Source organism: Oncorhynchus mykiss, chromosome 1 (genome assembly GCF_013265735.2).
Source record: "Oncorhynchus mykiss isolate Arlee chromosome 1, USDA_OmykA_1.1, whole genome shotgun sequence".
Lineage (NCBI taxonomy): Eukaryota > Metazoa > Chordata > Actinopteri > Salmoniformes > Salmonidae > Oncorhynchus > Oncorhynchus mykiss.
The window spans coordinates 90,025,969-90,039,525 of record NC_048565.1 but is presented as its reverse complement, the minus strand read 5'-3'; the positions used below and the strand labels follow the sequence as shown (position 1 = coordinate 90,039,525).

At 43.4% G+C, this 13,557-nt stretch overlaps 1 protein-coding gene across 2 annotated transcripts in view; it reads right to left on the bottom strand.

Annotated features, from left to right (window-relative positions):
• The window catches only part of LOC118966076 (testican-2-like), a 120,354-nt gene that overhangs the window by 63,395 nt on the left and 43,402 nt on the right, over nt 1-13,557 (bottom strand). For both annotated transcript variants that reach the window (XM_036988463.1, XM_036988467.1), the window contains exons 2-3: nt 13,112-13,120; nt 10,587-10,632 (exon numbers count right to left, since the gene is read on the bottom strand). In XM_036988463.1, the coding sequence (XP_036844358.1) occupies nt 10,587-10,632; nt 13,112-13,120 (55 nt within the window). The remainder of the gene's footprint in view (nt 1-10,586; nt 10,633-13,111; nt 13,121-13,557) is intronic.

Below are 13,557 nucleotides of genomic sequence, written 5' to 3'. Positions count from 1 at the left end.
TGATAAACTGGAGATGTGGGTGATAAACTGGAGGTGTGGGTGATAAACTGGAGATGTGGATGATAAACTGGAGATGTAGGTGATAAACTGGAGGTGTGGGTGATAAACTGGAGATATGGGTGATAAACTGGAGGTGTGGGTGATAAACTGGATGTGTGGGTGATACACTGGTGATGTGGGTGATAAACTGGAGATGTGGGTGATAAACTGGAGGTGTGGGTGATAAACTGGAGATGTGGGTGATAAACTGGAGATGTAGGTGATAAACTGGAGGTGTGGGTGATAAACTGGAGATATGGGTGATAAACTGGAGGTGTGGGTGATAAACTGGATGTGTGGGTGATACACTGGTGATGTGGGTGATAAACTGGAGATGTGGGTGATAAACTGGAGATGTGGGTGATAAACTGGAGGTGTGGGTGATACACTGGAGATGTGGGTGATAAACTGGAGGTGTGGGTGATAAACTGGAGGTGTGGGTGATAAACTGGAGATGTGGGTGATAAACTGGAGGTGTGGGTGATAAACTGGAGATGTGGGTGATAAACTGGAGATGTGGATGATAAACTGGAGGTGTGGGTGATAAACTGGAGATGTGGGTGATAAACTGGAGATGTGGGTGATAAACTGGAGGTGTGGGTGATAAACTGGAGATGTGGGTCATAAACTGGAGATGTGGGTGATAAACTGGAGATGTGGGTGATAAACTGGAGGTGTGGACTATTTAACAAGATGTGCTGAAAGGAAAATGACATTCAGATTTGACACCGTAGCCAATTAGCAAACCCCACTGGGCACAGGCGTCTTTTCCACGTTGGTTCATTTCATTGAAATGACGTGGAAACAATGTTGATTCAACCAACGTGTACCCAGTGGGAAGGCACTGAAGATGAACGTGTTGTGATTCTAACGAGGGGTCAGAGTAGGGGGTCTGTTGTGTCGTGTACCCAGTGGGAAGGCACTGAAGATGAACGTGTTGTGATTCTAACGAGGGGTCAGAGTAGGGGGTCTGTTGTGTCGTGTCCCCAGTGGGAAGGCACTGAAGATGAACGTGTTGTGATTCTAACGAGGGGTCAGAGTAGGGGGTCTGTTGTGTCGTGTACCCAGTGGGACGGCTCTGAAGATGAACGTGTTGTGATTCTAACGAGGGGTCAGAGTAGGGGGTCTGTTGTGCCGTGTACCCAGTGGGACGGCTCTGAAGATGAACGTGTTGTGATTCTAACGAGGGGTCAGAGTAGGGGGTCTGTTGTATCACACTATAAATGCATCCCACACTATAAATGCACCCTATTCCTTTTGTAGTGCACTACTTTTGACCAGGGCCCACAGGGCTATACAGGGAATAGGGTGCCATTTGGGATGTACCCAACCACCACACCGACTCTGCCTCACTTAAAAGGCATTCACTTTGCCTCAAAGGAGTAAAGATGAGTTAAAGGCAATCCTTGTCATCTGTTTCTATAACAGAGGGAATAACTAATGTATGACCCCCCCCCCCCCCCCCCCCCACAAAAATAATTACAAAAGTCCCTGTAGCTACGTGGGCGCTAACTTTCATTTGAATATCATTAATTCATCCCAGCTAGCCACCCCCCTTGTGGGAGCGATCCCACAGAGCTAAATTGATTCGGGGCTCCTCTTCATCACAAATTGAACAAGACAGTTGAAATGCAACGTCTGGTAAGGTAGGTGGAACAGTGTTGTACCCTTGGATATTACAAAAGACCTTACAAACTCAGCGAGATCCCCCCCCCCCCCCCTCCAGCCCTTTAAAGTGCTGTGATTTAGATGTCGGCGCTGCTGCCTAACTGAAGGCTGTCTGAGGGTCATTACAGTGTCTTGGATGGGACAGAAAGCTAGTAGCACATTACGACAGAGAAGCTACCATTTTCCACCTTGGAACTAATGTTGAACGTATTGGCTCCTTGATCTGCCTTGAGAAAAAGACTGGTTCAACCTGTAATTTACTCTACTGACTAACTACACCGGACAAAAATATAAACGCAGCATGTTAAGTGTTGGTACCGTGTTCCATGAGCTGAAATAAAAAATCTTATTTCTCTCTAATTTTTTCATCCCTGTTAGTGAGCCTTTCTCCTTTTGCCAAGATAATCCATCCACCTGACAGGTGTGGCACATCAAGAAGCTGATTAAACAGCTTGATCATTACACATGTGCACCTTGTGCTGGGGACAATAAAAGGCCACTCTAAAATGTGCAGTTTTGTCACACAATACTACACAAGGTGCAATAATTTAATATTAATGTATCTACCATAAGCCGCCTCCAACGTCGTTTTAGAGAATTTGCCAGTACGTCCAACCGGCCTCACAACCACAGACCACGTGTAACAACGCCAGCCCAGGACCTCCACATCCGGCTTCTTCACCTGCGGGATCGTCTGAGACCAGCCACCTGGACAGCTGATGAAACCGAGGAGCATTTCTGTCTGTAATAAAGCCCCTTTTTTGGGGAAAAAAACTCATTCTTATTGGCTGGGCCTGACTCCCCACTGGGTGGGCCTATGCCCTCCCATGCCCACCAATAGCTGCGCCCCTGCCTAGTCATGTGAAATCCTAATTCATCTATTTAAATTGACTGATTTCCTTATATGAACCATAACGCAAGTAAAATCGTTGAAATTGTTGCATGTTGCATTATAGTATAGTGTTCAGTACAGATAGCCCCTTCACGTTGCACAGACAGCATTAACAACTGTTGTGTAGAGGTTGATTTAGGGTGCATCCCAAATGACGCCCTGTTCACTACGTAGTGCACTGCTTTAGACCAGAACCCTATGGGCCCCGGTCAACAGTTGTGCACTACATAGAACATAGGGTTCATTTGGGATGCTTGAACATTCTAAAAGGTGCTTCCTGATTTAACATGGGGCCTACAATTATGTTTTAACAATATGAAATAACCCTCTAATTTGACAGTAATTGTAGCCCCAGTTGAAAGTTATTCACTTAAATGATGAGTTCTCTTGTCTGAGGCTTTTAGGAAGAGTAAGAACGTAATCAGACAATAATTTAGCTGCTTTTATTCTACAGTAATTTCCCTCTAGACCAATTATAGATCATTAACAGGCTGTTTCTTGTCCAATACGCAGTAGCCTAGCTGAAGCACATCAACTGATGAGCATTACATCATCACCACGTCAACTGATGTGTATTACATCATCACCACGTCAACTGATGTGTATTACATCATCACCACGTCAACTGATGTGTATTACATCATCACCACGTCAACTGATGTGTATTACATCATCACCACGTCAACTGATGTGTGTTACATCATCACCACGTCAACTGATGTGCATTACATCATCACCACGTCAACTGATGTGTATTACATCATCACCACGTCAACTGATGTGCATTACATCATCACCACGTCAACTGATGTGTATTACATCATCACCACGTCAACTGATGTGTATTACATCATCACCACGTCAACTGATGAGCATTACATCATCACCACGTCAACTGATGTGTATTACATCATCACCACGTCAACTGATGTGTATTACATCATCACCACGTCAACTGATGTGTATTACATCATCACCACGTCAACTGATGAGCATTACATCATCACCACGTCAACTGATGTGTATTACATCATCACCACGTCAACTGATGTGTATTACATCATCACCACGTCAACTGATGTGCATTACATCATCACCACGTCAACTGATGTGTATTACATCATCACCACGTCAACTGATGTGTATTACATCATCACCACGTCAACTGATGTGTATTACATCATCACCACGTCAACTGATGTGCATTACATCATCACCACGTCAACTGATGTGTATTACATCATCACCACGTCAACTGATGTGCATTACATCATCACCACGTCAACTGATGTGTATTACATCATCACCACGTCAACTGATGTGTATTACATCATCACCACGTCAACTGATGTGCATTACATCATCACCACGTCAACTGATGTGCATTACATCATCACCACGTCAACTGATGTGCATTACATCATCACCACGTCAACTGATGTGTATTACATCATCACCACGTCAACTGATGTGCATTACATCATCACCACGTCAACTGATGTGCATTACATCATCACCACGTCAACTGATGTGTATTACATCATCACTAAGTCAAATGATGTGCATAGTGCATCATCACTAAGTCAACTGATGTGCATTGTGCATCATCACTAAGTCAACTGATGTATTTGTGCATCATCACTAAGTCAACTGATGTGTATTACATCATCACTAAGTCAACTGATGTGCATTGTGCATCATCACTAAGTCAACTGATGTGTATTACATCATCACTAAGTCAACTGATGTGTATTACATCATCACTAAGTCAACTGATGTGTATTACATCATCACTAAGTCAACTGATGTGCATTGTGCATCATCACTAAGTCAACTGATGTGTATTACCATTGTGCATCATCACTAAGTCAACTGATGTGTATTACATCATCACTAAGTCAACTGATGTGCATTGTGCATCATCACTAAGTCAACTGATGTGCATTGTGCATCATCACTAAGTCAACTGATGTGTATTACATCATCACTAAGTCAACTGCTGTGCATTGTGCATCATCACTAAGTCAACTGATGTGTATTACATCATCACTAAGTCAACTGATGTGCATTGTGCATCATCACTAAGTCAACTGATGTGTATTACATCATCACTAAGTCAACTGATGTGCATTGTGCATCATCACTAAGTCAACTGATGTGCATTGTGCATCATCACTAAGTCAACTGATGTGTATTACATCATCACTAAGTCAACTGATGTGTATTACATCATCACTAAGTCAACTGATGTGCATTGTGCATCATCACTAAGTCAACTGATGTGCATTGTGCATTATCACTAAGTCAACTGATGTATATTACATCATCACTAAGTCAACTGATGTGCATTGTGCATCATCACTAAGTCAACTGATGTGTATTACATCATCACTAAGTCAACTGATGTGCATTGTGCATCATCACTAAGTCAACTGATGTGCATTGTGCATCATCACTAAGTCAACTGATGTGTATTACATCATCACTAAGTCAACTGCTGTGCATTGTGCATCATCACTAAGTCAACTGATGTGTATTACATCATCACTAAGTCAACTGATGTGTATTACATCATCACTAAGTCAACTGATGTGCATTACATCATCACCACGTCAACTGATGTGCATTACATCATCACCACGTCAACTGATGTGTATTACATCATCACTAAGTCAACTGATGTGCATTACATCATCACCACGTCAACTGATGTGCATTACATCATCACCACGTCAACTGATGTGTATTACATCATCACCACGTCAACTGATGTGTATTACATCATCACCACGTCAACTGATGTGTATTACATCATCACCACGTCAACTGATGTGTATTACATCATCACCACGTCAACTGATGTGTATTACATCATCACCACGTCAACTGATGTGTATTACATCATCACCACGTCAACTGATGTGTATTACATCATCACCACGTCAACTGATGTGTATTACATCATCACCACGTCAACTGATGTGTATTACATCATCACCACGTCAACTGATGTGTATTACATCATCACCACGTCAAATAAATGTGAAAGAAAATAAAATGGTTGATGGTTAAGCCAGCTTGTCATGGGGCCTAATTCAGTCTGATTCTGGGGGTTCATTCTCAGTACAGAATGTTTTAGTCATGATGTAAATATCCCTGTAGTAGAGAACATCCCTACAAAGCAGCAGTGTTGTTGCTGTTTACAACATCTTTTCATTTGAGTCAGTGTAATGAATAAGCTCTGAGGAGATTCTGTGTGTCTCCTAAATGGCACCCTCTTCACTATATAGTGTACTACTATGGTACCCTATTCCCTATATAGTGCAATACTTTGAATAAATAGGGAATAGGATGCCATTTGAGACACAGACCAAGCCTACGGGACGTAAACAGTGTGCTGGGAGAGAAGGCAGGGTCCAGCCGCAGCAGCTCTTAATACAGGTTAAAGCTGTCCTGTTTGGATTTCATTTGATTTCTCCTCTGAGTTGGATTTGGAAGCATTATAAACACAGAGGACTAATTTCAGGGTTTTAAGCTGCCGCCCGGCGCTCAGCGATCTCTCTGTCTCTCCTTCTGCTCTCTCTGTCTCCTTCTGCTCTCTCTCTCTCTGTCTCTCTCTCAGTCTCTCAGTCTGTCTCTCTCTCTCTGTCTCTCTCTCCTCCTGCTCTCTGTCTCTCTCTCTGTCTCTCAGTCTGTCTGTCTCTCGCTCTGTCTCTCAGTCTGTCTCTCTCTCTTTCTCTCCTTCTGCTCTCTCTCCTCCTGCTCTCTCTGTGTCTCTCTGTCTCTCAGTCTATCTCTCTCTCTCTTTCTAAAGCCTGGTTGGGAGGACGGGGGGGGGGATGGGTTCTGGAAGAGAGGCGACTCATAAATACAGGAGAGAGCGTGAGTGAGCTGCAAATCAGCTGTCCAGAAACGAGTCCCTCTACGTATCAACGCACTGAGTTTCTATGGAAACATAAACCCGATTAGATGAGCTTTTAAGGCGCTGGAACCTGCGCTGGAAGGACATTTCTAAACCTGTGTTCTGTACGTCATTCAATAAGAAAATACAGTGACAGCGATAATGATAATAACCATTAAGAGAAAGCTAGGTGATAATGTCCTTGCATCGATCACTGGTCAGTGAGGAATTGGAATGAGATGGTCCACACAGCTAGGGGATAGTATGGACCTCTCCATTCTGTGCTGTGGTCTGTTTTGATATGGCCAGGGTAGATAGCTACAGTCCTGCACTTCTTCCTCACCTTACAGCTCAGGGAACTCTTTATAAAGGACAAGCTTTTTGTGTAGAAATACAAGTGTACATGCTTATTTGCTTTCCGTTCATTGTTCATTTTCTATAACTAATAGGGATATCTATACAATAATATCTATAGCTTTCTGTTCATTGCACAGTTGATGTCCTGTATTGAAGTGAGCCGATTGGTGTTTGTCTGAGCCAGCTGCAGCAGAGCAGCAGAACCCAGGGTGTTCAGTAGTGGTAGTCCTATGAGAATTCACTGAGCTGAGCAGCAGAACCCAGGGTGTTCAGTAGTGGTAGTCCTATGGGAATTCACTGAGCTGAGCAGCAGAACCCAGGGTGTTCCGTAGTGGTAGTCCTATGGGAATTCACTGAGCTGAGCAGCAGAACCCAGGGTGTTCAGTAGTGGTAGTCCTATGGGAATTCACTGAGCTGAGCAGCAGAACCCAGGGTGTTCCGTAGTGGTAGTCCTATGGGAATTCACTGAACTGAGCAGCAGAACCCAGGGTGTTCCGTAGTGGTAGTCCTATGGCAATTCACTGAGCTGAGCAGCAGAACCCAGGGTGTTCAGTAGTGGTAGTCCTATGGGAATTCACTGAGCTGAGCAGCAGAACCCAGGGTGTTCCGTAGTGGTAGTCCTATGGGAATTCACTGAGCTGAGCCTCAGCTGAAGCAGAAACAATTATCACACCAGCTCTCCATCCTCTCCACGCTAAGAAGAGCCAGTCCCCTCATGTATCATCAACATTCTGCATCCCAAATGGGAACCTATTGCCTATGTAGTGGGAGCCAAATGGGACCCTATTCCCTATGTAGTGCACTACTTTTGACTAGGGCCCATAGGGCTCCCATACAGTAGGTAGTGTACTATATAGAACAGGGGTCCCCAACTACAGTACATTCAGCCAAGGGACGATTTTGTCTTGAGTGGATGGTCAGGGAGCCGGAACATAGTTACAAATCATTTGCACACTGCACGTTGACCGCAAGTAGCACAAGCAGATTTTTGTATTTTTGACAAAAACAGAATAATTTGAGCTTTTAAGGCGCTGGAAGGACATTTCTAAACCTGTGTTCTGTCCGTCATTCAATAAGAAAATACAGTGACAGCGATAATGATAATAACCATTAAGAGAAAGCTAGGTGATAATGTCCTTGCATCGATCACTGGTCAGTGAGGAATTGGAATGAGATGGTCCACACAGCTAGGGGATAGTATGTACCTCTCCATTCTGTGCTGTGGTCTGTTTTGATATGGCCAGGGTAGATAGCTACAGTACAGCTTGGCTTCCTCACCTTACAGCTCAGGGAACTCTTTATAAAGGACAAGCTTTTTGTGTAGAAATACAAGTGTACATGCTTATTTTCTTTCCGTTCATTGTTCATTGTTCATTTACTATAGCTAATAGGGATATCTATACAATAATATCTATAGCTTTCTGTTCATTGTTCATTTCCTATAGCTAATAGGGATATCTATACAATAATATCTATAGCTTTCTGTTCATTGTTCATTTCCTATAGCTAATAGGGATATCTATACAATAATATCTATAGCTTTCTGTTCATTGTTCATTTCCTATAGCTAATAGGGATATCTATACAATAATATCTATAGCTTTCTGTTCATTGTTCATTTACTATAGCTAATAGGGATATCTATACAATAATATCTATAGCTTTCTGTTCATTGTTCATTTACTATAGCTAATAGGGATATCTATACAATAATATCTATAGCTTTCTGTTCATTGTTCATTTCCTATAGCTAATAGGGATATCTATACAATAATATCTATAGCTTTCTGTTCATTGCACAGTTGATGTCCTGTATTGAAGTGAGCTGATTGGTGTTTGTCTGAGCCAGCAGCTGCAGAGCAGCAGAACCCAGGGTGTTCAGTAGTGGTAGTCCTATGGGAATTCACTGAGCTGAGCAGCAGAACCCAGGGTGTTCAGTAGTGGTAGTCCTATGGGAATTCACTGAGCTGAGCAGCAGAACCCAGGGTGTTCAGTAGTGGTAGTCCTATGGGAATTCACTGAGCTGAGCAGCAGAACCCAGGGTGTTCAGTAGTGGTAGTCCTATGGGAATTCAATGAGCTGAGCAGCAGAACACAGGGTGTTCCGTAGTGGTAGTCCTATGGGAAGCCACTGAGCTGAGCAGCAGAACCCAGGGTGTTCCGTAGTGGTAGTCCTATGGGAATTCACTGAGCTGAGCAGCAGAACACAGGGTGTTCCGTAGTGGTAGTCCTATGGGAATTCACTGAGCTGAGCAGCAGAACCCAGGGTGTTCAGTAGTGGTAGTCCTGTGGGAATTCACTGAGCTGAGCAGCAGAACCCAGGGTGTTCCGTAGTGGTAGTCCTATGGGAATTCACTGAGCTGAGCAGCAGAACCCAGGGTGTTCAGTAGTGGTAGTCCTATGGGAATTCACTGAGCTGAACAGCAGAACCCAGGGTGTTCAGTAGTGGTAGTCCTATGGGAATTCACTGAGCTGAGCAGCAGAACCCAGGGTGTTCAGTAGTGGTAGTCCTATGGGAATTCACTGAGCTGAGCAGCAGAACCCAGGGTGTTCAGTAGTGGTAGTCCTATGGGAATTCACTGAGCTGAACAGCAGAACCCAGGGTGTTCAGTAGTGGTAGTCCTATGGGAATTCACTGAGCTGAGCAGCAGAACCCAGGGTGTTCCGTAGTGGTAGTCCTATGGGAATTCACTGAGCTGAGCCTCAGCTGAAGCAGAAACAATTATCACACCAGCTCTCCATCCTCTCCACGCTAAGAAGAGCCAGTCCCCTCATGTATCATCAACATTCTGCATCCCAAATGGGAACCTATTGCCTATGTAGTGAGAGCCAAATGGGACCCTATTCCCTATGTAGTGCACTACTTTTGACCAGGGCCCATAGGGCTCCCATCGGGCTCCCATACAGTAGGTAGTGTACTATATAGAACAGGGGTCCCCAACTACAGCACATTCAGCCAAGGGCCGATTTTGTCTTGAGTGGATGGTCAGGGAGCCGGAACATAGTTACAAATAATTTGCACACTGCACATTGACCGCAAGTAGCACAAACAGATAGGGTATTTTTTGACAAAAACAGAATCATTTCAAACCTTGATTACATCGGTATATGTCTCGCTATTTACGCATAGGAACACATATTTCCTCAAATAAAATCACTTGGAGCTGATTTCCTAGTCTTTTTACAGTTTTTTTTACGCCCAACAATGAAAATCCAACAACAACAACAACAACAACAACAACAACCAAAAATAGATTTTATAAAAACGTTTTGTGTTTTTTTTGCTCAGAAAACATGAGGGGAGGAAGAGGTACAAATGATAAATCCTGCGTGCCACCAGCTGGGGAACCCTGATATAGAGAAGAGGATGCCATTTGGAACGGACCCTCAGTCTCCACGTCTCCTCACCAGAAATCCCTAGCAACGCTCCATCAGATCAGGGCCATGTTCATTAGGGCACAGCGTAGCAAAAATGTTTGTTTGTTTCTTATGTTTCTTATTGGAACAGTCTAGGTAGTCCCTCCCTTGTTTTATTTAGTCCGTTTTCTTCCGTTTGTTGCGTAAACAAAATGGCGACTCCATGGTTCTTTTCCACACACTCAATCCAGGAACCCATTTTTACAACATCTGTAGTGTACATTACTTTTCATTTAAAAAATTTTTAAAAATGTTTTTTTTTTGATAACATGAAGACAGAGAAGGTTATATGACATCATTTCCTTTAACTTACTTTCATCCGAGCCTGGGGTTTCCTCCACATTCCTGATGTAGTCATCCTAGAGAGAATGTGAGAATCTGAGTAGTGTCACTGCAGAGTTGCAGAGCGTAGTGTAAACAACAACAACAACAACAACAACAACATATCCAAGGACAAAACAGAAGATCACAGACGGTCTCACTCTCTGTAAAGTGGTGATTTTAGCTTCCTCCCTGTCACACAGGAAATACACACTCTCAGAATGAGTGTGTACCAAAAGGGACCCTATTCTTTATTATTGCTCACTACTTCCCTATATAGTGCCATATAATAGTAGTGCACTATGTTGGGAACAGGGTGCCATTTGGGAAACACAGAAACTATCTTTTAGACTGGTCTCTGGGGGTGTTAGACTGGTCTCTGGGGGTGTTAGACTGGTCTCTGGGGGTGTTAGACTGTTCTCTGGGGGTGTTAGACTGGTCTCTGGGGGTGTTAGACTGGTCTCTGGGGGTGTTAGACTGGTCTTTGGGGGTGTTAGACTGGTCTCTGGGGGTGTTAGACTGGTCTCTGGGGGTGTTAGACTGGTCCCTGGGGGTGTTAGACTGGTCTCTGGGGGTGTTAGACTGTTCTCTGGGGGGTGTTAGACTGGTCTCTGGGGGTGTTAGACTGGTCTCTGGGGGTGTTAGACTGGTCTCTGGGGGTGTTAGACTGGTCTCTGGGGGTGTTAGACTGGTCTCTGGTTGTGTTTGAGGGTTAGAATTATGATAAAAATGCTAAATCTCCCATAGTATCCATTTCTACTGACCCGTGTGCGTGTATGTGTGTGTGTGTGTGTGTGTGTGTGTGTGTGTGTGTGTGTGTGTGTGTGTGTGTGTGTGTGTGTGCGTGTGGATGAGGACCCACAGGATTATGTTTGTTACGACTGGCTTGGCCTTATCCTACACTGGGATCCCAGCAGTATAACACAGAGCTCTCAAGTCAAGCTGAACAACTTAAGCCAAAGGCGTTTCATATATTCAGAGGAAGTGTTGAGACAGACGAGATCCATTAAAGGGATACGTCTCAAATGGAACGCTGTTCCCTTTATAGTGCACTACGTTTTCACCAGGGCCAGTTTATAGGGAACACGGTGCCAATTGGGTCACATGCATAAATCTATATTTCTGGGCTGTTGAAGTGTAATAGTTTAATGTCTGGTGTTATAATGCAGCTAGGCAGTTTAATGTCAGGTGTTATAATGCAGCTAGGCAGTTTAATGTCAGATGTTATAATGCAACTAGGCAGTTTAATGTCAGGTGTTATAATGCAGCTAGGCAGTTTAATGTCAGGTGTTATAATGCAACTAGGCAGTTTAATGTCAGGTGTTATAATGCGGTTTGTCAGTTTAATGTCAGGTGTTATAATGCAACTAGGCAGTTTAATGTCTGGTGTTATAATGCAGTTTGGCAGTTTAATGTCAGGTGTTATAATGCAGCTAGGCAGTTTAATGTCAGGTGTTATAATGCAACTAGGCAGTTTAATGTCTGGTGTTATGATGCGGTTTGGCAGTTTAATGTCTGGTGTTATAATGCAACTAGGCAGTTTAATGTCTGGTGTTATAATGCGGTTTGGCAGTTTAATGTCTGGTGTTATAATGCAACTAGGCAGTTTAATGTCTGGTGTTATGATGCGGTTTGGCAGTTTAATGTCAGGTGTTATAATGCAGTTTGGCAGTTTAATGTCAGGTGTTATAATGCAGTTTGGCAGTTTAATGTCAGGTGTTATAATGCAGCTAGGCAGTTTAATGTCAGGTGTTATAATGCAGTTTGGCAGTTTCATGTCAGGTGTTATAATGCAGTTTGGCAGTTTAATGTCAGGTGTCATAATGCAGCTAGGCAGTTTAATGTCAGGTGTTATAATGCAGTTTGGCAGTTTCATGTCAGGTGTTATAATGCAGTTTGGCAGTTTAATGTCAGGTGTTATAATGCAGTTTGGCAGTTTCATGTCAGGTGTTATAATGCAGTTTGGCAGTTTAATGTCAGGTGTTATAATGCAGCTAGGCAGTTTAATGTCAGGTGTTATAATGCAACTAGGCAGTTTAATGTCAGGTGTTATAATGCAGCTAGGCAGTTTAATGTCAGGTGTTATAATGCAGTTTGGCAGTTTAATGTCAGGTGTTATAATGCAACTAGGCAGTTTAATGTCAGGTGTTATAATGCAACTAGGCAGTTTAATGTCAGGTGTTATAATGCGATTAGGCCGTTTAATGTCAGGTGTTATAATGCAGCTAGGCAGTTTAATGTCAGGTGTTATAATGCAGTTTGGCAGTTGAACTAAGACCATGAGACATAATAAGTGATACTCTTCATGAATCAATGGCTAGCTAGCTAGAAGTAGCTAGCTTGCTCCTATCAAGCAGAGACATTGACTACTCTTGATTGAAAAGGGCAGGTAACATCTGCAGTCCAAAGAGAGAGAATTGGACAGATTCCCAAATCCTCCTCCTCCGGTTTAAAGAGAAACGTCAACATGAAAAGACCGAACAGACAAACCGGATCTAGAAGGTGTTTACTACTAACCTCAACTTCCTGTAGTGATGAACGGTGACGTGGGAGAGGAGAGAAAGAAAGAGAGAGAGAAAAAGCAGAAGGTCATTGTTAGAGTAAAGAAAATGACTTCTTCACAAAAACATTTCCATTGAGGTTTTCCCCATTCAGAGTTTGATTCAGCAACAGCAGCAGCAGTTAAACTGTCAACTCCTAATGCACACTGATTGAAAATACAGGCCTTAGTTTGCCTGCTTCTTATCCTGGGGGAATCTGCCTCCTTTCAGAAGACATTTGGAGGGGATTATAGGGCCCTATTAACCCTCCCACACACTGACACACACACGCACACACACACACACGCACGCACACACATATACACGCAGTATGAGGATTGTGGCCTATTAAGGAAAGGATGATCAGGTTCCACTTCTATCAGTTGGCAGGGGGCCCAATCACCACCTAGCACGGATCATTCT